General features: G+C 49.9%; 1 protein-coding gene across 2 annotated transcripts in view; it reads left to right on the top strand.

Moving 5' to 3' along the window:
• SATB2 (SATB homeobox 2) overlaps nucleotides 1-23,038 on the top strand; it is a 246,362-nt gene that overhangs the window by 202,786 nt on the left and 20,538 nt on the right. For both annotated transcript variants that reach the window (XR_005451860.1, XM_038749731.1), the window contains one exon: nucleotides 7,135-7,332. Coding sequence is in view for 1 of the 2 variants with exons in the window: in XM_038749731.1 (XP_038605659.1) it covers nucleotides 7,135-7,332 (198 nt within the window). In the remaining variant the exon portion in view is untranslated. The remainder of the gene's footprint in view (nucleotides 1-7,134; nucleotides 7,333-23,038) is intronic.

Genomic DNA, 23,038 nt, shown 5'->3' with positions numbered 1-23,038 from the left:
GAAGGGGTCTGAAGGAGGGGAAAGGATTGCGCCATCTAAGAGAAATCCACCCCAACCCGCAGTGGGGGAGTGAGTCAATCAATCAATCGTATTTTTATTATATCACATTATTTGCGCAAACAATTGCTGACCTCCGCGAAGAAAACTGCCCAAACCTATGCTGTCGTCTTAAGAGCCGGGCTCCAGATTCCCTTGATATCCAGGGAGGGGAAGGGGGTGGAGGGGTTGACCCTTCTGGGGACGATCTGGACGAGCCGGAGGGATATATTGAGGAACGACAAGCTGGAGACGGGAGGGAGGGAAGGAGGGCCACTTCTTGCCAATATTAGGCTCATGGAAATCTTTCTGCTCCGTAGGTTAGTTATTATTTATAAAAATCCCAGAACCAGCTGATACATTCATAAGCTAATTATCGTAGCAGCTGGGTAGACACGGTGCGCAATATGGCTGAGGCTGTGAAGTATCTTCCAGATTTCGTGGGGCTTGCCGGGGGGGTGGGGGTGGGGGGCGTCATTGGAGGTTAGATCCCTTTATCCGATCAGCCGGGCAGATATGTGGTGGGATCATGAGACCCCTCACTGTATCTTAATCTCGTCTATCTCGCCGCCGACCTCTCGCCTTCATCCTGACTCTGGCCTGGAATGCTCCCCCCCACCCCAAATCCAACAGATTTCCCCCTTCCAGGCCTTATCTTCTCCTTCTTCTCCAGGAGGCCTTCCCGGATTGAGCCCTCCTTTCCTCTTCTCCCTCTCCCTTCTGCGTCACCCTGACTGGCTCCCTTCATTCATCTTGTAGGCTGTGAGCCCGTTGTGGGCAGAGATTGTCTCTATTTTTTGCTGAATTATGCTTCCCAACCTCTTAATACTGTGCTCTGCAAACAGTAAGCGCTCATTAAGCAGCGTGGCTCAGTGGAAAGAGCCCGGGCTTTGGAGTCAGAGGTCATGGGTTCAAATCCCGGCTCCGCCAATTGTCAGCTGTGTGACTTTGGGCAAGTCACTTAACTTCTCTGGGCCTCAGTTACCTCATCTGTAAAATGGGGATTAAGACTGTGAGCCCCACGTGGGACAACCTGATCGCCTTGTATTCCCCCAGCGCTTAGAACAGTGCTTTGCACATAGTAAGCACTTAACAAATACCATTATTATTATTATTATTATTATTATTATTATTATTAAATACGATTGAATGAATGAATGAATCCCCCACTTATGTCCAGATCTGTCATTTCTTCATTTCTGTTAATGTCAGTCTCCTACCATCTAGACTGTAAACGCCTTGTGAGCAGGGAATGTGTCTGTATCCTATTCTGTTGTACTCTCCCAAGCGCTTAGAACAGTGCTCTGCACACAGTAAATGCTCAGTAAGTACGAATGAATGAAAGGATGAGTGTTTTCCTAGAAGCCTCCTTGGCACAGGGTGGCCATGACCACCCCAGACCACATCTGCCCTCAGTCCACAGCTTCTCCATTGTCCTGGCAACGGGGCCTTCCCCCGCTGCCAGAAGTTAATTTGGTTTTGCTTCCATCTACACCCTCAGTCACCCTCGAGTCTGGTCCACCCCGTGATGGGTTCAATGTCAGGGACTCCAGCCTCCCGCCTGAGGTCGTTGAGCCCCGTCCGACCATCTGTCCTTCCAGAAGTGAGAGCTCAGGCCTCCCACTGGCCCCTCTGACACCCCTGGGAAGGGGGACGGTGCAGGCAAATCACCGGTGGCCTTGGGCATCCCCGGCTCTGACAGTGGGGTCACCTGTTGGATCTCCAGGAGGAGTTTCCCACAATGCACCTGCTTCCCTGACCAGAGCAGCAGGTGCCGCTGGGCCTGGCAGCACCTGGCTTTCCTTCTCTTCCCGTTCTTCTCGTCTGCTGGGCTTTGGGCAGAGGGCGGGGAGAGGTCTTTGCTCTCCAGCAGCCCCCAGGAGACAATGAGGAGACCTGCCCGTACGTACGGGAAAGACACCAGTCGAAGGGGACCCATTCCCATCAGCAAAAAGATGCCCTATTCTTTCCCCCACCCGCCACAGAGGGTTTAGTTTCCATTTCAGAAAGGATTTCCTTTTTGGAGAGTAATCCCCAAGGGGAATGTCTTTTTCTTAAGAGATGCAGCGTGGCTTAGTGGAAAAGAGCCCGGGCTTGGGAGTCAGAGGTCATGGGTTCCAATTCCAGCTCTGCCAACTTGTCAGCTGTGTGACTTTGGGCAAGTCACTTCACTTCTCTGTGCCTCAGTTCCCTCAGCTGTAAAATGGGGATGAAGACTGTGAGCCCTATGGGGGACAACCTGATTACCTTGAATCCACCCCAGTGCTTACAACAGTGCTCAGCACATAGTAAGCGCTCAACAAATACCAATATTATTATTATTTATTATTAAGACAGAGCTAAGTTTTCTCTTCTCCTTTCTGGTTCTCAGGTGAGCCAAGATAGCCCCAAAGATATTGTCAAAAAAATTATTCTTTTTCCCTTCCAGAGAAATGATGAGATCTCTTGTTTTCATTCCTCTTCACCCCCTCAGCACCTGATTCTCCCCCTTCCCCCCCCTCCACCCCACCAACTCCCAGTTTATTGCAAGAAAAGCTCAGGTCTGTGCAAATGTGGCCTCTCACTTGTAAAAACAAGGCAGCGTTGTGTTACAAATTAGTTTATAAATCCCCAGTGGCTTCACAGTTCAGTGCTTACAGCTGCTGCAGATGGGCCGGGGTTGTTTTAGTCTCGGGCCGCGCTCGAGCCGGCAGTTGAAGGAGAAAATGGAATGATCTGGGGTTATTAACATGGAGGCCGGAGGAAGGAAGGGAGGAACGGAAGAAGGGGCTTGACAATGAGGACAGCTGGGGCCACCGCCGCCGCCTTGGGCCACTGCAGAGGAGAGAAGGAAATCTTGCTTTCTTCTGGGGTTGGTGAAATACACCACCGCCTCCTCCTTGTGCTGTTCTTCCGGCTGTTCCTGCCAGGAGCCGGGGGGTGCTCTCCTCATTTTGGGGGGATCCCTAGACAGAATCCATGGCTGGGATCAGAAGACCCTCTGGTGTAAACTGAAGACTTCGGAGGCAGGGGGTTGGAGCGGGATCAATCCCTCCTGGGGTAGACCAGACTTGAGAATGGTGGGTTCTGGAAGAAGCAGCCTGGCTTAGTGGATAAAACCCTGGTCCTGGGAGTTAGAAGATCATGGGTTCTAATCCCCGCTCTGCCACTTCTCCACTGAGTGACCTTGGGCAAGTGACCTTGGGCAAGCAACTTCGTGGCTCAGTGGAAAGAGCCCAGGCTTTGGAGTCAGAGGTCATGGGTTCAAATCCCGGCTCTGCCAATTGCCAGCAGTGTGACTTTGGGCAAGTCACTTAACTTCTCTGGGCCTCAGTTACCTCCCAAGCGCTTAGTACAGTGCTCTGCACACAGTAAGCCGCTCAATAAATATGATTGATTGAGGAATGAATGAAGGGAGCAAGTCAGGGCAACGCAGAAAGGAGAGGGAAAAGAGGAAAGGAGGCCTCAGTCAGGGAAGGCCTCTTGGAGGAGATGGGCCTTCAGGAAAGCTTTGAAATGCGGGGAGAGTCATTGTCTGATGGATTTGAGGAGGGAGGGCATTCCAGGTGAGAGGCAGGATGTGGGCCAGAGGTAGATGAGAGGGAGGATCAGTGAGAAGTTTAGCACTGGAGGAGGGAAGCATGCCGGCTGAGTTGGAGTAGGAGAGAAGCCAGGTGAGGTAGGAGGGGGCAAGGGGATTGACTAGGGGATTGATCACCATGTATCCCCTCCCACCCCCCACCCTGTGCTTAGAACAGTTTATTTTGTTAATGATGTGCATTTAGCTTTAATTCTATTTGTTCATCATCATCAATCGTATTTATTGAGCGCTTACTATGTGCAGAGCACTGTACTAAGCGCTTGGGAAGTACAAATTGGCAACATATAGAGACAGTCCCTACCCAACAGTGGGCTCACAGTCTAAAAGGGGGAGACAGAGAACAAAACCAAACATACTAACAAAATAAAATAAATAGAATAGATATGTACAAATAAAATAAATAAATAAATAAATAAATAAATAGAGTAATAAATATGTACAAACATATATACATACATACAGGTGCTGTGGGGAAGGGAAGGAGGTAAGATGTGGGGGATGGAGAGGGGGATGAGGGGGAGAGGAAGGAAGGGGCTCAGTCTGGGAAGGCCTCCTGGAGGAGGTGAGCTCTCAGCAGGGCCTTGAAGGGAGGAAGAGAGCTAGCTTGGCGGATGGGCAGAGGGAGGGCATTCCAGGCCAATGGTGACGAGTTTCTGTTTGAAACCCCCCTCCAAACCGCACTGTGAGGGCGGCGGGATGTGCGAGGGTCGCAGCCCCTCTCAAGCAGGATGCTAGCCAGGCGGGTCAGCGTCAGGACGCAGAGACAAGTGACCACTGGCTTTCTCAGCAGGGCTGCTTGTGGATGGACTTCCCTGCAGAAGCCGCAAGGCCTAGTGGGAAGAGCCGAGTCTGGGAATCACGGGACCTCGTTTCTAATCCCGGCTCCACCTTTAATATTATTTCTTAAGGCCTTACTTAACAGCACTGTACTAAGCGCTGGCGTAGATACAAGCGAATCAGATCCCACAGGGAGCTCACAGTCCAAGTAAAAGGGAGAACAGGGATGGATTCCCTGTTTTACAGTTGTCAGCTGTGTGACTTTGGCCAAGTGGCGTCACTTCTCTGTGCCTCAGTTTTCTCATCTGTCAAATGGGCGTTCAGTCCCTGTTCTTCTCCCCCCTAATTAAATTGTCATATGATAATAATGATGATGGCATTTAAGTGCTTACTGTGTGCAAAGCATTGTTCATTCATTCATTCATTCAATCATTTATTGAGCGATTACTGTGTGCAGAGCACTGTACTAAGCGCTTGGGAAGTACAAATTGGCAAAATATAGAGATGGTCCCTACCCAACAACAGGCTCCCAGTCTAGAAGGGGGAGACAGACAACAAAACAAAACATGTGGACAGGTGTCAAGTCATCAGAACAAATAGAATTAAAGCTAAATGCACATCATTAACAAAATAAACTGTTCTAAGCACGGGGTGGGGTGTGGGGGGGAATACATGGTGATCAAGTTGTTAAGCTGGGGTGGATACAAGCAAATGGGGTCGAACACAGTCCCTGTCCCACATGGGGCTCACAGTCGCAATCCCCATGTTCCTGGTGAGATAACTGAGGCTCAGAGAAGGGAAGCGACTTGCCCAAGGTCCCCCAGCAGACAAGTGGCGGAGCCAGGATTAGAACTCAGGGCATTCTGTCTCCCTGGCCCGGGCTCTCTCCACTAGGCCACGTTAATTTGACTGTGTGCCCCTTGTGGGACAGGGACTGTGTCTGACCTGGTTGCCTTACATGTACCCCAGTGATCAGCACAGTGCTTGGCACTTAGTGGGCACTTAACGAGCGGCCCAATTATCGTGGTTATTCCTGATGGTGACGTCGGGTGCGAGTTACATCCTGCGGCTTGGGGCAACGGAGTAGGAACCAAGCCCCCTCTCCCTCACTTGACCCCTCTCCCACCCCAGTCTCGACCTCTCTTTCCCTTTCCTCCAAGAGGCCTTCCCTGACTGCGCCCTCCTTTCTCCTTCTCCCACTCCCTTCTGTGTCGCCCTGACTCGTTCCCTTTATTCTCCAGCCCAACATCATCTATATCCATAGCTGTACTTTCTTTATTTCTATTCATGTCTGTCTCCCCCACAGACAGTAAGCTCGCTGTGGGCAGGGAATGTGTCCGTTATATTGTTGTGTTGTCCTCTCCCAAGTGCTTAGTCCCGTGCTCTACACCCAGTAAGTGCTCAGTAAGTGCCTAACTGACTAATAATAATATTAATAATTGTGATATTTGTTAAGCACTTACTGTGTGCCAGGCACTGTACTAGCGCAGAGGTGGTTACAAGCAAATGGGATCCCTGTCCCACATGGGGATCTCAGTCTTAATCCCCATTTTACACATGAGGTAACTGAGGCCTAGAGAAGTGAAGTGACTTTCCCAAGGCCACACAGCAGACACGTGGCAGAGCTGGGATTAGAACTCATGACCTTCTGATTCCCAGGCCCGGGGTTTATGTACTTTGCCGTGCTGACTCTTTTCCCACGGCCTTCTGTGTCACCCTGACTTGCTCTCTTTATTCATCCCCCAACCCAGCCCCACAGCCCTTTTTGTCCTTATCTGTCATTTTATTGATTTCCTCTAATGTCTGTCTCCCCCTCTAGACCGCAAACTTGTTGTGGGCAGGGAGCTTATCGTTGTGTGATATATTGGATAGAGCCCCAGCCTGGGAATCAAAAGGTCATGGGATCGAATCCCCGCTCTGCCACTTGTCTGTGGTGTGACCTTGGGCAGGTCACTTCATTTCCCTGGCCCTCAGCGACCTCATCTGTAAAACAGGGATTGAGACTGTGAGTCCCATGTGAGACGGGGACCGTAGCCAACCCGATTTGCTTGTATCCACCCCAGCGCTTAGTACGGTGCCCGGTGCATAATCAGCGCTTAACGGATACCACAGTTACTGTTCATTCATTCTGTGGGATTTATCGAGCATTAACTGTGTGCAGAGCACTGTATTAAGCACTTGTGAAAGTATGGTACAACAATAATAATAATGATCATCATCATCAATCATATTTATTGAGCGCTTACTGTGTGCAGAGCACTGTACTAAGCGCTTGGGAAGTACAAGTTGGCAACATATAGAGACAGTCCCTATCCAACAGTGGGCTCACAGTCTAAAAATGATGACATTTGTTAAGCGGCTTACTATTTGTAAAACACTATTCTAAGTGCTGGGGGGATACAGGGTGATCAGGTTGTCCCCCTTGGGGCTCACAGTCTTAATCCCCATTTTACAGATGAGGGAACTGAGGCTTAGAGAAGCCAAGTGACTTGCCCAAAGTCACACAGCCGACAATTGGCAGAGCCGGGATTTGAACCCGTGACCTCTGGCTCCAAAGCCCGTACTCTTTCCACTGAGCCAGTGACATTCCCTGTTACTATTTTTATCGTTCCGTCATCCTCTGGCAAGCACTCAGTGCGGCACTTTGCGCCCAGGAAGCGCTCACTAAGTAGGATGGACTGACTGAGTGAGCCGTCCCCGGGGGCCCCCCGCCGGGCCCCCGGGGGGCCTTCTCTGGGCAGGGCTGGCTGTGTGAACTGCTGCGCTGGAAGGAGAACCCCAGCCCGGAGAATCGCACCCTCTGGGAGAACCTGGGTACCATCCGCCGCTTCCTCAACCTGCCCCAGCCCGACCGCGACGTCGTCTACGAGGAGGAATCCCGCCACCACCACAGTGAGCGTCTGCAGCACGTCGTCCAGCTCGCCCCCGAGCCCGTCCAGGTCAGACCGCCCGCCGCGCCGGGGCATCGCGGGGCCTTGGGGGGCCGCCCGGGCCTTCAGAAGGGAAGGAGGAGCCCTGGTCACCGAGGGCCTCGAGAGGTGGGGAAGGAGGATCGGAGGCTCCTCAAGGGCGGAGGGAGGGGAAGGGGGAGCCGAGGTTCCCCAGGTTCCTCGAGAAGGAGGGATGGAAGGGAGAGTGGAGGCTCTTCAATTGCCTCCAGAGGCTAGGAGGGAGAGGGAAGGAAGACTGGAGGATCCCCAAGTGCCTCTAGAGGCTGGGAGGAAGAGGGATACTTGAGAAGGAGGAAGGAAGAAGGAAGGAAGAATGGAGGCTCCCCGTGTGCCTAGAGAAGGAGGGAAAGAGAAGGAAGGAAGAACGGAAGCTTCCCCAAGTGCCTTGAGAGGCCAGAGAGGAGGGAGAGGGAAGGAGGAGCCGAGGCTACCCAGATCCTCGAGAAGGAGGGAGAGAGAGGGAGAGCGGAGGCTCCTCAAATGCCTCCGGAGGCCGGGAGGGAGAGGGAAGGAAGACTGGAGGATCCCCAAGTGCCTCGAGAGGCCGGGAGGGAGAGGGATACTAGAGAAGGAGGAAGAAGGAAGGAAGAATGGAGGCTCCCCGAGTGCCTTGAGAAGGAGGGAAAGAGAAGGAAGGAAGAACAGAAGCTTCCCCAAGTGCCTTGAGAGGCCAGAGAGGAGGGAGAGGGAAGGAGGAGCCGAGGCTCTCCAGGATCCTCAAGAAGGAGGGAGAGAGAGGGAGAGTGGAGGCTCCTCAAATACCTCCAGAGTCCGGGAGCAAGAGGAAAGGAAGACTGGAGGATCCCCAAGTGCCTCGAGAGGCCGGGAGGGAGGGGAATACTTGAGAAGGAGGGAGGGAGAAGGAAGGAAGAATGGAGGCTCCCCGAGTGCCTTGAGAGGCTGGAAAGGAGGGAGAGGGAAAGAGGAGCCGAGGTTCCCCAAGTACCTCAGGTCGGGAGAAGGGAGAGTGAAAGAGGAATGGATCCTTCATTCATTCATTAATTCAATCGTATTTACTGAGCGCTTACTGTGTGCAGAGCACTGTACTAAGTACTTGGGAAGTACAAGTTGGCAACATATAGAGATGGTCCCTACCCAGTAATGGGCTCACAGTTTAGAAGGGGGAGACAGACAACAAAACGAAACATGGAGACAGGTGGACCCTCCTCAAGATGGGAGGAAGGGAGAGGGAAGGAAGAGCGGAAGCTCTTCAACTGACTCTAGAGGAAGAGGGAAGGAGGAGCCAAGGTTCTCCAAGTACCGCAATACGGGTAGGGAGAGGGAAGGAGAAGTAGAGTCTCCCCATGTGCCGTGAGATGGGAGGAGGAAGAGGGAAGGAAGAGCAGAAGGAGAGAAGTTCTGGTGGGAAATGTTTTGGTCAGGCAACTGCATTGGGAAGCAGCTTGGCTTAGTGGATAGAGCCCAAGCTTGGGAGTCAGAGGTTGTGGGTTTTAATCCCGACTCTGCCACTTCTTTGCTGTGTGACCTTGGGCAAGTCACCTCACTTCTCTGTGCCTCAGTTCCGTCGTCTGTAAAATGGGGATTAAGACCGTGAGCCCCACATGGGACAACCTGATTACCTTGTATCTACCCCAGTACTTAGAACAGTGCTTTGCACATAGTAAGCGCTTAACAAATATCATCAGCATTATTATTATTAATATTATTATGACGCCAAAGCCCCGTGGTCCTGGCAGATGTACGAATGGCGTTCCTGAATGTCCCAAGAACCAGAGCTGGGGAACCTTGCCAGAGAGACCCGTATGTTCCAGCCTTCCACCCAGGCCCGGGGTCGTGGGGGGAAAACAGGCGGAAATCCCAGTCCTGCAGACCCTTCCTGTCCCAGGGTCTGCCATGTTCCCAGCTGAGCCCACGCCCCGCTAATGGAGGGCCGAGGACCCCCGGACACCTGTCCTCAAAGCCCAATTCGGGGCTTCCCTATGAACAGGTGGAACCTGTTATAGGGATGGGAGGGTGGGAGGGCCGGAGGAAGGAGCCGAGAACTGTCCCTAAATAGGCCTTGAGGGGGAACATTGAGGAGGCCATCTCCCGTGCTTCCCCATTGCCTCCACCCTCTGTTTGGGATGGCCCGGCTCTAGTTGTAAGCTTCCTGTGGACAGTCATTCATTCAATTGTATTTATTGAGCATTTACTATGTGCAGAGCACTCTACTAAGAGTTTGGGAGAGGACAGTTCAACAATGTACTCACACGTTCCCTGCCCACAACGAGCTTACAGGCTAAAAGTGGGGAGGCAGGCGTGACTCTGGCTCAGTGGGACGAACCCGGGCTTGGGAGTCAGAGGTCACGGGGTTCTAATCCCGGCTCTGCCACATGTCTGCCGTGTGACCTTGGGCAAGTCACTTAACTTCTCTGAGCCTCAGTTACCTCATCTGTAAAATGGGGGTTAAGACTGTGAGCCCCACGTGGGACTCACACGTTTAACAAATGCCATCATTATTATTATTAAATAAATGTCTGATATGTTTAAAAGTGGATTGGGGATGGGAGAGGGGATGAATAAAGGGAGCAAGTTAGGGAGATGCAGAAGGGAGTGGAAAGGGGGGCTTAGTCTGGGAAGGCCTCTTGGAGGAGATGGACCTTCATTAAGGCTTTGAACTGAGTAGGGGGAGAGTGATTGTCTGTTAGATTTGAGGAGCAAGGGCATCCCAGGCCAGAGGCAGGATGAGGGCCAGGGGTCAGTGGCGAGATGGGTAAGAGTGAGACACAGGGAGAAGGTTGATTTTAGAGGAGTCAAGTGTGCGGACTGCCTTGGAGTAGTTGGAGAGTAGTGAGGTAGGAGAGGGCAAGGTGCTTGAGTGTTTTGAAGACAATGGTGAGGAGTTTTTGTTGGATGTAGAGGTGAATGGTCAACCTGAATGGTCAACCCCTGGATTGTTTTGATGAGTGGGGAAACACATCATGAACATTTTTATAGAAAAATGATCCGGGCAACAGAGTGAAGTATGGAATGGAGTGGGGAGAGACAGGAGGCTGGGAGATCAGCAAGAAGGCTGATGCGGTCATCCAGGCGGGATAGGATGAGTGATTGTATTCACGTGGCAACAGCTCGGGTGGAGCAGCGTGGAAGCAGAGTGGCTCAGTGGAAAGAGCACAGGCTTTGGAGTCAGAGGTCATGGGTTCGAATGCCGGCTTCACCACATGTCTGCTGTGTGACCTTGGGCAAGTCACTTCGCTTCTCTGAGCCTCAGTTACCTCGTCTGTAAAATGGGGATTAAGACTGTGAGCCCCCTGTGGGACAACCTTATCACCTTGTATCTCCCCAGTGCTCAGAACTGTGCTTTGCACATAGTAAGCGCTTAAAAAATGCCATTATTATTATTATTATTATGGAGAGAAGAGGGCAGATTGTGACTACCGGCTCTATTACGTTGTACTCTCCCAACTGCTTAGAACAGTGCTCTGCACACAGTAAGCACTCAATAAATACCACTGATGGATTGATCGGTCGAGCACAAGTAGAGTGATCTGGGACAGACTGAGTTCTCCCTGCTTATCTGCCCTGTGCCCCTCGTCCTGTCTTTCCCTGTGGCCTTTTTTCCGGCGGACCACTTGTTAAGGACAAGTTGTAAAATGTCCGTGAACGGAGCGGAGATCCTCAGGACTGGGCTGCAGAAGCCCACCCTCGTTTAATGACATTCAAACCCCCGGTGGGCTCTCTTGAGTCTGTGCCAGACTCTGCAGAGCGATGTGGGCCAAAACCTTCCTGGGCTCGGGTCTCATTAAGCATGATCATTCAGGAAGATTTGCAGGGAGCGGACAAGGAGTGGAGATTTTTCCATCTTTTTCCCTGATGGAGCCTTCCTCCTTTTCCCCCTTCCTCTCCTTTTCCTCCCCTTTCTCTTCCTCTTTATTTTCCTCTTCATCCTCCTTCTTTTCTCCTTTCCCCTCCTCTTCTTCTCTGTCTTTCTCCTTCTCCCCCTCCACCCCAGTCAATCAGTCAGTGGTATCTGCTGAGCCCTCACTGTGTGTGCAGAACACTGGACTGAACACTTAGGAAAGGAGGATACAAGAGAATTGATAGACATGATCCCTGCTCAAGTCGAAAGGAGAATCTTCAAGTCCACCTATTTCCTCCTCCCCCTTAATAGTAATAATGATAATGATGGTATTTGTTAAGCACTGATCTAAGCACTGGGGTAGATACAGTCTAATCAGGTTGAATATAGTCACTATCCAACGTGGGGCTCACAGTCTCCTGTTGCTCTTGGTTTTCCTCTTTCCCCTCCTCTTTCTTTTCTCTTTTCCCCTCCTCCTTCCTCCTCCTCCTCTTCCTTCTCCTCTCCCCCTCAGTCGATCAATCCGTTGACTCTGTTGAGCCCGTAACCGTGTGTGCAGAGCACTGGCCTGAGCACTTGGGTAAGAGTTGAGACACGATTCTCGCTCACAGCTGACAGGAGAAACTTACAGCTTACAGCGTGGCTCAGTGGAAAGAGACCGGGCTTTGGAGTCAGAGGTCATGGGTTCAAACCCCGACTCCACCAATTGTCAGCTGTGTGACTTTGGGGAAGTCACTTCTCTGTGCCTCAGTTCCCTCAAATGTAAAATGGGGGTGAAGACTGTGAGCCCTCCGTGGGACAACCTGATCACCTTGTAACCTCCCCAGAGCTTAGAACAGTGCTTTGCATGTAGTAAGTGTTTAATAAATGCCATTATTATAGTCCACCTTTTCCTTCCTCCTCCTTCTCCCCCAGAGTGACCTCTTGCCCAAAGAGCAGCGTTATGCTCAGGACTTGAGAAGAGGGCTAATGTGTGGCTAATTGGTGGGTTGCCACGGAGGCTTTCTCAGCAGGGTGCCCGAGGGTCTCCAGGGTGGCAGCTTCCTGGGGTGGGAGTTGCGGGTGGTTGAGGTGGCAGCGGCAGCTGGGCCCAGCCACCTTCCCAAGCGCTTAGTACAGTGCTCTGCACACAGTAAGCGCTCAATAAATACGATTGATTGATTGGAGAGGCAGGGGAAGTGGCGGGGCCGGCGGCAGAGCCAGAGACAAAGGCCGAGGAAGAAGCAAAGCGAGCAGTGGAGGAAGTAGCCGAGCGAGGGGCAGAGCCAGTGGCCAAGGAAGCAGCGTGGCTCAGTGGAAAAGAGCCCGGGCTTTGGAGTCAGAGGTCATGGGTTCAAACCCCGGCTCCGCCAATTGTCAGCTGTGTGACTTTGGACAAGTCACTTCACTTCTCTGTGCCTCAGTGACCTTATCTGTAAAATGGGGACTAAGACTGTGAGCCCCCCGTGGGCCAACCTGATCACCTTGTAACCTCCCCAGCGCTTAGAACAGTGCTTTGCACAGAGTAAGTGCTTAATAAATGCCATTAGTATTCCCCTTTTAGACTGTGAGCCCACTGTTGGGTAGGGACTGTCTCAATATGTTGCCAGCTTGTACTTCCCAAGCGCTTAGTACAGTGCTCTGCACACAGTAAGCGCTCAATAAATACGATTGATGATGATGAAGGAAGGGCCGGAGAAGGCGACAGAATGATCAGGGGAGGAAGCGACAGGGCGAGCGGTGGAGGAAGTAGCCCAGCGAGGGGCAGAGCCAGCAGCGGAGGAAGGTGCGGAGGAAGCGGCAGAGCGGCGGGCGGAGTGACAGAGCGCTCAGCGCAGGAGTGACAGGCAGGACCGGCGGGCGAGGAAGTGAGCGGGGGAGGAAGTGGAAAGGGAAGCGAGCGGCGGAGGCAGCGCCCGGGAACCGACGACGCAGACCCGTCCGCCCCCTCCACCTCTCCAAAAAACCCAACCAGACAGGTATTGACTCCCCATTTTACAGATGAGGAAACGGAGGTCCAGAGAACTGAGGTGACTTTCCCACCATCACACAGCATTCATTCAATCGTACTTATTGAGTGCTTACTCTGTGCCGAGCACTGTACTAAGCATTTATAATAATGGCATTTATTAAGCGCTTACTATGTGCAAAGCGCTGTTCTAAGCGCTGGGGAGGTTACAAGGTGATCAGGTTGTCCCACGGGGGGCTCACAGTCTTCACCCCCATTTTACAGATGAGGGAACTGAGGCCCAGAGAAGTGAAGTGACTTGCCCAAAGTCACACAGCTGACAATTGGCGGAGCAGGGATTTGAACCCATGACCTCCGACTCCAAATCCCAGGCTCTTTCCACTGAGCCACGCTGGGAAGGCAAGTGGAAGAGCCAGAACTAAAACCTGACTCCTCTGACTCCCATTAGATCACACTGGCCTCCCTCCTCTTAAGACTTGGGAGCCTCATGTGGGACCTGATGATCCTGAATCAGTCAATCGTATTTATCGAGCACTTACTATGTACAGAGCAATCAATCAATCAATCAATCATATTTATCGAGCGCTTACTATGTACAGAGCAATCAATCAATCAATCGTATTTATTGAGCGCTTGCTGTGTGCAGAGCACTGTACTAAGCGCTTGGAAAGTACAAGTTGGCAACATATAGAGACGGTCCCTACCCAACAGTGGGCTCACAGTCTAGAATACAGTAGCACTGTACTAAGCGCTTGGGAAATGACATAGTACTGTGCTTGACACGTAGTAAGTGCTTAAAAAATTCCACAATTATTAATATCAAGTTCTTACTGTGTGCCAAGCACTGTGCGGAATACTAGGATAGTAGATAAAGACAGTCAGATCGGACACAGCCCTTATCCTTCACATGGAGCTCCTTACAGTCTAAGAGGGAGGGCGAACAGGTAATAACTCATTCATTCGGTCCTATTTAGTGAGCGCTTACTGTGTGCAGAGCACTGTATTAAGCGCTTGGAAAGTACAATTCAACAACAGAGACAATTCCTGCCCTCAATAGGCTTACAGTCTAGAATAATAATAATGATAGTAATTATAGTATAGTATAGTAATGTAGCAATAATAATAATGGTACTTGTATTATTATTAGGTACTTGTTAAGGGCTTACTGTATGTCAAACACTGTTCCAATTGCTGGGGTAGACACAAGCTAATCAGGGTGGTCATAGTCCCTGTCACACATGGGGCTCACACTTTGAATCCCCATTTCCCAGATGAGGGAACGAGACTCAGAGAAGCGAAGTGACTTGCCCAAGGTCACACAGCACACAAGGGGTGGAGCTGAGACTAGAACCCAGGTCCTTCCGACTCCCAGATGCGAGTTAATCAAGTTGGATACAGTCCTTGTCCCACTTGGGACTCACAATCTAAGTAGGAGGGAGGGAAGGCCTTGAATCCCCATTTTGCAGATGAGGAAACTGAGGCACAGGGAAGTTAGGCATCTTGCCCCAGGTCACCCTGCAGGCCACTGGCAGAACCAGGATTAGAACCCGAGTCCTCCGACTCCCAGGCCCGGAAATTCTCCACGAGGCCACACCGCTCTTGTTGGTATCGATGCCTTTCTCTTCCTCTAGACTGTGAGCTCGTTGTGGGCAGGGAATGCGTCTGTTATGTTGTTCTATTGGACTCTCCCTAGCGTTTAGGACAGTGCTCTGTCGCCAGAAAGCACTCAATAAATAGGATTGACCGACCGACTGGAATCTCCATTCCAGAGAAGGGGACCCCTTTTCCGTTTTTCAAGGCTTCCTGCGGAGTGTTTTTCCAACCGCGGACGGTAGCCTACAAACGCTTGCCGGCAAGGGGCCCCAGATGTGGAGAGGAATCAATCAATCAATCAGTCGTATTTATTGAGCGCTTACTGTGTGCAGAGCACTGTACTAAGCGCTTGGGAAGTACAAGTTCGCGACATATAGAGACAGTCCCTACCCAACAGCGGGCTCACAGTCTAGAAGGGGGAGACAGAGAACAGAACCAAACATACTAACAAAATAAAATAAATAGAATGGATCTGTATAAGCAAAATAAATAAATGAATGAATGAATGAATGAATGAATGAATGAATAAATGAATAAATAAATAGAGTAATAAATATGTACAAACATATATGCATATATACAGGTGCTGTGGGGAAGGGAAGGAGGTAAGATGGGGAGGATGGGAGCAGCCCGTGCAAAGCAGGGGGCTTCCTTGCTGGAATGGGAGAGATTGCATTCATTCGTAAAATCCTATTTATTGAGCGCTAACTGTATGCAAAGCATCGTACTAGCGCTTGGGAGAGTACAGTAGAACAACAGACACATCCCTGCCCACAAGGAGTTGCACTGACGTCTCGTGAGCGATGGTTGTTACAATCCCAGCAGAAAGGCACGGGGCTCCATCACCATTGTGGCCAGACTGGCCTAGCGATTCCTCTCAGCTGTTTCCGTTTAAGGGTGGATCACTAATGAGCCTCAGAATGGATGCCCATCTTGATTAGGTGCAGTCAGTCAATCAATCATATTTATTGAGTGCTTACTGTGTGCAGAGCACTGTACTAAGCGCTTGGAAGTACAAGTCGGCAACACATAGAGACAGTCCCTACCCAACAGCAGGCTCACAGTCTAGAAGGGGGAGACAGAGAACAAAACCAAACATACTAACAAAATAAAATAAATAGAATAGATATGTATACAAGTAAGATAAATAGAGTAATAAATATGTACAAACATATATACATATATACAGGTGCTGTGGGGAAGGGAAGGAGGAAAGATGGGGGAGATGGAGAGGGGGACGAGGGGGAGAGGAAGGAAGGGGCTCAGTCTGGAAAGGCTGCGGTGCAGGCCTGGGATGCCCTCCCTCCTCAAATCCCACAGTGACTCTTGTTCAAAGCCTTATCGAAAGCCCATCTCCTCCAAGAGGCCTTCCCTGACTAAGCCCCCCTTTCCTCTTCTCCCACTCCCCTCTATGTCGCCCTGACTTGCTCCCTTTATTTATCAATCAATCGTATTTATTGAGCGCTTATTGTGTGCAGAGCACTGTACTAAGTGCTTGGGAAGTACAAATTGGCAACATATAGAGACGGTCCCTACCCAACAGTGGGCTCACAGTCTAGAAGAGTGGGCTCACAGTCTAGAAGACTATTATCCCCCCTCGTTCCAGCCCCACAGCACTTATGTCCAGATTTGTCATTTATTTATGTCTATTATTGTCTGTCTCTCACCTCTAATAATAATAATAATGATTATGAGGGCATTTATTAAGCACTTACTGTGTGCAGAGCACTGTACTAAGCTCTTGGGATGTCCAAGTTGGCAACATATAGAGACGGTCCGTACCCAAAAGTGGGCTCACAGTCTAGAAGAGTGGGCTCACAATCTAGAAGACTATTATCCCCCCTCCTCCCAGCCCCACAGCACTTATGTCCAGATTTGTCATTTATTTATGTCTAGTATTGTCTGTCTCCCACCTCTAATAATAGTAATAATGATGATGATGGCATTTATTAAGCGCTTACTATGTGCAAAGCACTGTTCTAAGCGCTGGGGAGGTTACAAGGGGATCAGGTTGTCCCACGGGGGGCTCACAGTCTTCATCCCCATTTTACAGATGAGGTAACTGAGGTGCAGAGAAGTTAAGTGACTTGCCCAAAGCCACCCAGCTGACAGTCGGCAGAGCTGAGATTTGAACCCATGACCTCTTGAGTATTTGCAATACTACTAATAATAGTATTTGTTAAGCACTTAATATCGTTTAGACTGTGAGCCCACTGTTGGGTAGGGACTGTCTCTATATGTTGCCAACTTGTACTTCCCAAGCACTTAGTACAGTGCTCTGCACACACTAAGCGCTCAATAAATACGATTGATTGATTGATTGATGTGCCAGGCACTGTACTAAGCACTGAAGTGGATATGCGCAAATCAAGTTGGACACAGTCCCCGTCCCATGTGGGGCTCACAGTCTCAATCCCCATTTTACAGATGAGGGAACTGAGACCCAGAGAAGTGAAGTAACTTGCCTGAGGTCACACAGCAGACACGTGGCAGAGCCTGGATTAGAACTCAGTACCTTCTGACTCCCGGGCCTGTGCACTATCTACTACTCCATGCTGCTTCTGGTTGTGGTATTTTTTAAGCGCTCACTGGGAAGCAGCGTGGCTCAGTGGAAAGAGCCCGGGCTTTGGAGTCGGAGGTCATGGGTTCAAATCCCGACTCCGCCACTTGTCAGCTGTGCGACTTTGGGCAAGTCGCTTCACTTCTCTGGGCCTCAGTTCCCTCCTCTGTAAAATGGGGATGAAGACTGTGAGCCCCACGTGGGACAACCTGATTGCCTTATATCTACCCCAGTGCTTAGAACAGTGCTTGGCACATAGTAAGCGCTTAATAAATGCCAACATTATTATTATTATTATGATGTGGTATTTGTTAAGCCCAAGGGTAGATACGAGTTAATCAAGTGGGACACAGTCCCTGACCCTCAGGGGGCTCACAGCCTCTGTTTTACAGAGGGGTAAACTGAGGCCCAGAGAAGTGAAGTGACTTCCCATGGTCACACAACAGACACTGTACTGAGCGCTTCGGAGTGCGGTGCAGCAGAGTTGGCAGCCCCACTCCTTGCCCACCATGGGAGTACAGTCTAAGGGAGCGCTCTCAGACTATTTCCCCACCTCTCCCCACGGCGGAGACTTAGCGAAGCGCCTCGCTCCCGTCCTCGGCGTCAAAGGCCAGCACGGGCAATGGTGAGGACGCAGGCCAGGCACCCGTCTTGATGGACACAACCCATCAATCACCTCCAAGGACTGGGCCAGGGAGACCTGGAGGGAGAGGGGGATGTGGGCTCCCGCGCATTCCCGGTGCCAAAAATCCCCAGGGAATAAGCTGGTTTGGACCCTCTTTCTGAAAAAGAGGCCTATTTCTGCAGCCCGGTTTTTCCTTTCCTCCTCCTACCTCATGTGTCGAATTAAAGGCTAAAAATGGACAGAAAGGGGGCGTGTGTGTGTGTGCGTGTGTGTGTATGTGCATTTGTGTGTGTCTGGGTGTGTATATAAATATATATATATATAGCACATAGTAAGCCTTAACAAATACCATAATTATTATATGTGGTTAAATGCACACATATTAATGTCTTTCTCCCCCTCTAGAATGTAAGAGCGATGTGAGAGAAAGTGTCTGTTCTATTGTCCTCTCCCAAGCGTTTAGTACGGTGCTCCCTGCACACAGTAAGTGCTCAAGAATTGTACTTTCCAAGCGCTTAGTACAGTGCTCTGCACACAGTAAGCGCGCAATAAATACGATTGAATGAGGAAAGAAGATTGAATGAATGTGTAGCTATAGGTGTGTGTATTGTGTATATAATTATGGTATTCGTCAAGTGCTTACTACGTGCCAGGCACCATACTGGGCACCCTAGAAACACATACACCCATACACATATTTACATACACATCTGCGTGTGTATGTGTATGCATACATCCAGCACTTAGAACCTTGCTTTGCACATAGTAAGTGCTTAACAAATGCCATAATTATTATTACAAACACACACACACACACACACATACCACACACACATAAATGCCATCAAGGAGGATGCTTAAAGAAGCCGCATGGCCCAGTGGAAAGTGGATAGAGCATGGGTTTTGGAGTCAGAGGTCATGGGTTCGAATACCAGCTCCGCCAGTTGTCAGCTGTGTGACTTTGGGCAAGTCACTTCACTTCTCTGTACCTCAGTTCCCTCATCTGTAAAATGGGGATGAAGGCTGTGAGCCCCCCGTGAGACAACCTGATCACCTTGTAACCTCCCCCTGCGCTTAGAACAGTGCTTTGCACAGAGTAAGTGCTTAATAAATGCTATTATTATTATTATATTATTATTATTATGTGGTAAACCGTGGAAACGGTTTGTGATCTCTCAGATGTGGTGGTATTAGTGACTTAAGAATAGAAGAGCGCGGGAAGCAGTTCGGCCTAGCGGCTACAGCCCGGGCCTGGGAGTTGGAAGGACCCGGGTTCTAATCATCATCATCATCATCAATCGTATTTATTGAGCGCTTACTATGTGCAGACCACTGTACTAAGCACTTGGGAAGTACAAATTGGCAACATATAGAGACAGTCCCTACCCAACAATGGGCTCACAGTCTAAAAGGGGGAGACAGAACAAAACCAAACATACTAACACAATAAAATAAATAGAATAGATATGTACAAGTAAAATAAATAAATAAATAGAGTAATAAATATGTAAAAACATATGTACAGGTGCTGTGGGGAAGGGAAGGAGGTAAGATGGGGGGGATGAAGAGGGGAATGAGGGGGAGAGGAAGGAAGGGCCTCCTCTGGGAAGGCCTCCTGGAGGAGGTGAGCTCTCAGCAGGGCCGGCTCTTCCGCTTGTCTGCTGCGGGGCCTTGGGCAAGTCACTTCCGGGACCGTTTCTAGCAACTCTGTTGTCCTCTCCCAGGCGTAGCTTTCTGCGCACCCAGTATGGCGCTCAGTAAATACCATTGACGGAGACAGCCCCCTTTTTCCCAGACTGAGCCCCCTTTTTCCCAGACTGAGCCCCCTTTTTCTCTCCTCCTCCCCACCCCCCCCGCCCTACCCCCTTCCCCTCCCCACAGCACCTGTATATATATTTGTACAGATTTATTACTCTATTACTTGTACATATTTACTATTTATTTTGTTAATGACGTGCATATAGCTTTAATTCTGTTTGTTCTGACTATTTTGTTTAGCTGTCTCCATGTTTTGTTTCGTTGTCTGTCTCCCCCTTCTAGACTGTGAGCCTGTTGTTGGGTAGGGACCATCGTTGCCAACTTGTACTTCCCAAGCGCTTAGTACAGTGCTCTGCACACAGTAAGCACACACTAAATACGACTGAATGAATGAATGAATGATTGATGGATTGGATGAAAGACTACAATTCTGAGTTCGGGGAAGCACAGGAAGGATCATTTCCCCTTCACCGTCTCCCCGAGCCGCCGAGAGTGGAAGAGGGTCTCACTCTTTGAAACGTCTCGTGCAGAGCGACACACGGAGGGCAGTCGTCTTTTATCAGCCCATCTCGGGCCAACAGAACTCCCGTTATTTTCATATTTGTTTCATTTAGGAAATGAAGAAATGATTTTCCCCAAGGCACGGAGATTTTAATGATTCGCAATAAATAAAATTGCGTCTAATAACCTAACTAGTTTCACTTGGCACCCACCGCTCTAGACCCATCGCAGAAACATAAATAGCCACAGCCCTCCAAAAGCCCAGTTTCTATTTGCTAAATAAACTTGGCCGGCTTGAAATTCCTCTGTGTACAGCCATTAATACAATCTGCTCTGACAGCATTTAATTAAAGTGCTCTCCCCTATTAAATTCATTAAAACTTTTTTTTTCCCTCCTCCACATACAACTGTCTCCCAGATGCTAAAGCAGGGATGGACCTGTAGGTTTCTTTCTAAAATAACTCCTCATTCCTCTTTGAAAGGCGGCTTGTTAAATGGTATTTGTTAAGCGCTTACTATGTGCCAGGCACCGTTCTAAGCGCTGAGGGCCCCGTTCAATCAGGCATCGAAGGAGCCACCAGGATTCAGGTTCAATTCACTCCGTCCTATATGATGAGGGTGTTTTGGGTTGGGTTTTTGGGGTGGTTTGGTGTTTTTTTGTTCTTTGAAATCCAGGCCTCCTTTTCAGCTGACCTCCCAGCTAAGCGAGTGTTTCTGCTAATAATAATGGTACTTGTTAAGTGCTTACTAAGTGCCTAACACTGTTCTAAGCACTGGGGTAGGTACAAGTTAATGGGGTTGGACACAGGCCCTGCCCATGTGGGGTTCACAGTCTTAATCCCCATTTGACAGATGAGGGAATATGAGGCTCAGAGAAATGAAGTTATAATGATAATAATAATAATAATGGTATTTGTTAAGCGCCTACTATGTGCCAGGCACTGTACTAAGCACTGGGGTGGATATGAACAAATCAGTTGGACACAGTCCCTGTTCCACGTGGGGCTCACAGTCCCAATCCCCTTTTTACACATGGGGTAACTGAGGCCCAGAGAAGTGAATTGACTTGCCCCAAGGTCACCCAGCAGATGGGTGGCAGAGCCGGGATTAGAACCCAGGTCCTTCTGACTCCCGGGCCCTGGCTCTAGCCACTAGGCCACGCTGCTTCTCGATGAGGAATGGCCCTCTTGCTACAGGGAACCTCACAGATGGGTTAGAGTCAAGGATTAAGACCATAGGCCCTGGGCTCTAGCCCTTGTCTGTGCTAGCTTGCCGCGGCGGGGAGGGCGTGGGGCGAGCCTGGTCATCTGTCAGCTTTAATAGATTATTGACAGTTTAATGTCTCGGCCCCGGGTCAGCCCAGGAGGGACAATAAACAGGAAGCCGTCCGATGTGAAAGCAGTCGATAGGCTTTTGAATCAAAACCTTTCAGTGAATTGCCGGTCGACCTCAGAGATTTCCTCAGGGTCGGACAGTGGTCTGGTGGCCCGGCTCAGAAAGAAAAGGAAGGTTTTGGCAGGGCAGGGTGATGTCTGAGGCCATGCTTTCGTCCGAGCCCACCTGGGACCCTCAGCCGCTGGAGGGGGGGGGGGCGGTGATGAGGATTGTGCTATTTGTTAAGCGCTTACTGTGTGCCAGGCACTGTACTAAGCACTGGGGTGGAGACAAGCCAATCTGGTTGGACACGGTCCCCGTCCCACGTGAGACTCCCAGTCTCGATCCCCATTTTCCAGGTGAGGGAACTGAGGCCCAGAGAAGTGAAGTGACTTGCCCAAGGTCACAAAGATGCACTGGACTAAGCACTTGGGAGGGGACGGCATAGTAGAGTTGGAAGAAATGCTCCCTACCCAAATCCGTGGTTCTTTATTCATTCATTCATTCATTCATTCATTCAATCATTTTTTGAGCGCCTACTGTGTGTAGAGCACTGTACTAAGCGCTTGGAAAGTACAATTCTTGAGCACTTACTGTGTGCAGAGAGCACCATACTAAATGCTTGGGAGAGGACAATAGAACAGATACTTTCCCCACATCGATCTTTCATTCTAGAGGGGGAGAAAGACATTAGTGTGTGTATGTAACCACATATAATAATTATGGTATTTGTTAAACACTTACTCTGTGCTATATATATATATATATTTATATACACACCCAGACACACACGTACACAAACACACACACACACACACACACACACACACACACACACTCTGCAAGAGACAGGGAAAACTGGAATTTGAGCGGCTTAATGCTCCCCACCTTTCCTCCCCACCAAATAAAAATGGTGGTGGTGGCCCAGGTTCAGAAAAGATTTTATTGTATGCTCCCAAGGGCTTAGTCCTGTGCTCCGCTCATGGGAAGCGCTCAATAAATGCGATTGATTGACAGATTCAGAGAGGCTGTCGGGGAACCTCAACCAATCCTTTTCTTTGTTGAGAAGCAGCATGACCTAGTGGAAAAAAGCCCAGATTTGGAAGTCAGAGGATGTGGATTCTAATTCCAGTTCCACCTCTCATCTGCTGGGTGACCTAAGCTTCTCTGGGCCTCGGTTCCCTCATCTGTAAAATGAGGATTAAGACTGTGAGCCCCATTTGGGACAAGGACTGTATGCAACCTGATCCGCTTGTGTCTACCCCAGCATTTAGTACAGTGCTTGGCACATAGTAAGCACTCAACAAGTACCAAATTATTATTATCATTATGTCGCTTCTCTAGGCCTCAGTTCTCTCATCTGTAAAATGGGGATTAAGACCGTGAGCCCCACGTGGGACAGGGACTGTTTCCAACCTAAGTGTCTTATATCTACCCCGGCTTTTAGCACAATGTCTGGAACATAATAAGTGCTTAACAAATACCATAAAATAAAAAAGAAACGAGAAGTCTAAAAAACTAAACAAAACTCCACCC

The sequence above is a fragment of the Tachyglossus aculeatus genome, chromosome 7 (genome assembly GCF_015852505.1).
Source record: "Tachyglossus aculeatus isolate mTacAcu1 chromosome 7, mTacAcu1.pri, whole genome shotgun sequence".
Lineage (NCBI taxonomy): Eukaryota > Metazoa > Chordata > Mammalia > Monotremata > Tachyglossidae > Tachyglossus > Tachyglossus aculeatus.
The sequence above is the reverse complement of the archived record's forward strand: the minus strand, read 5'-3'. Positions and strand labels throughout refer to the sequence as shown.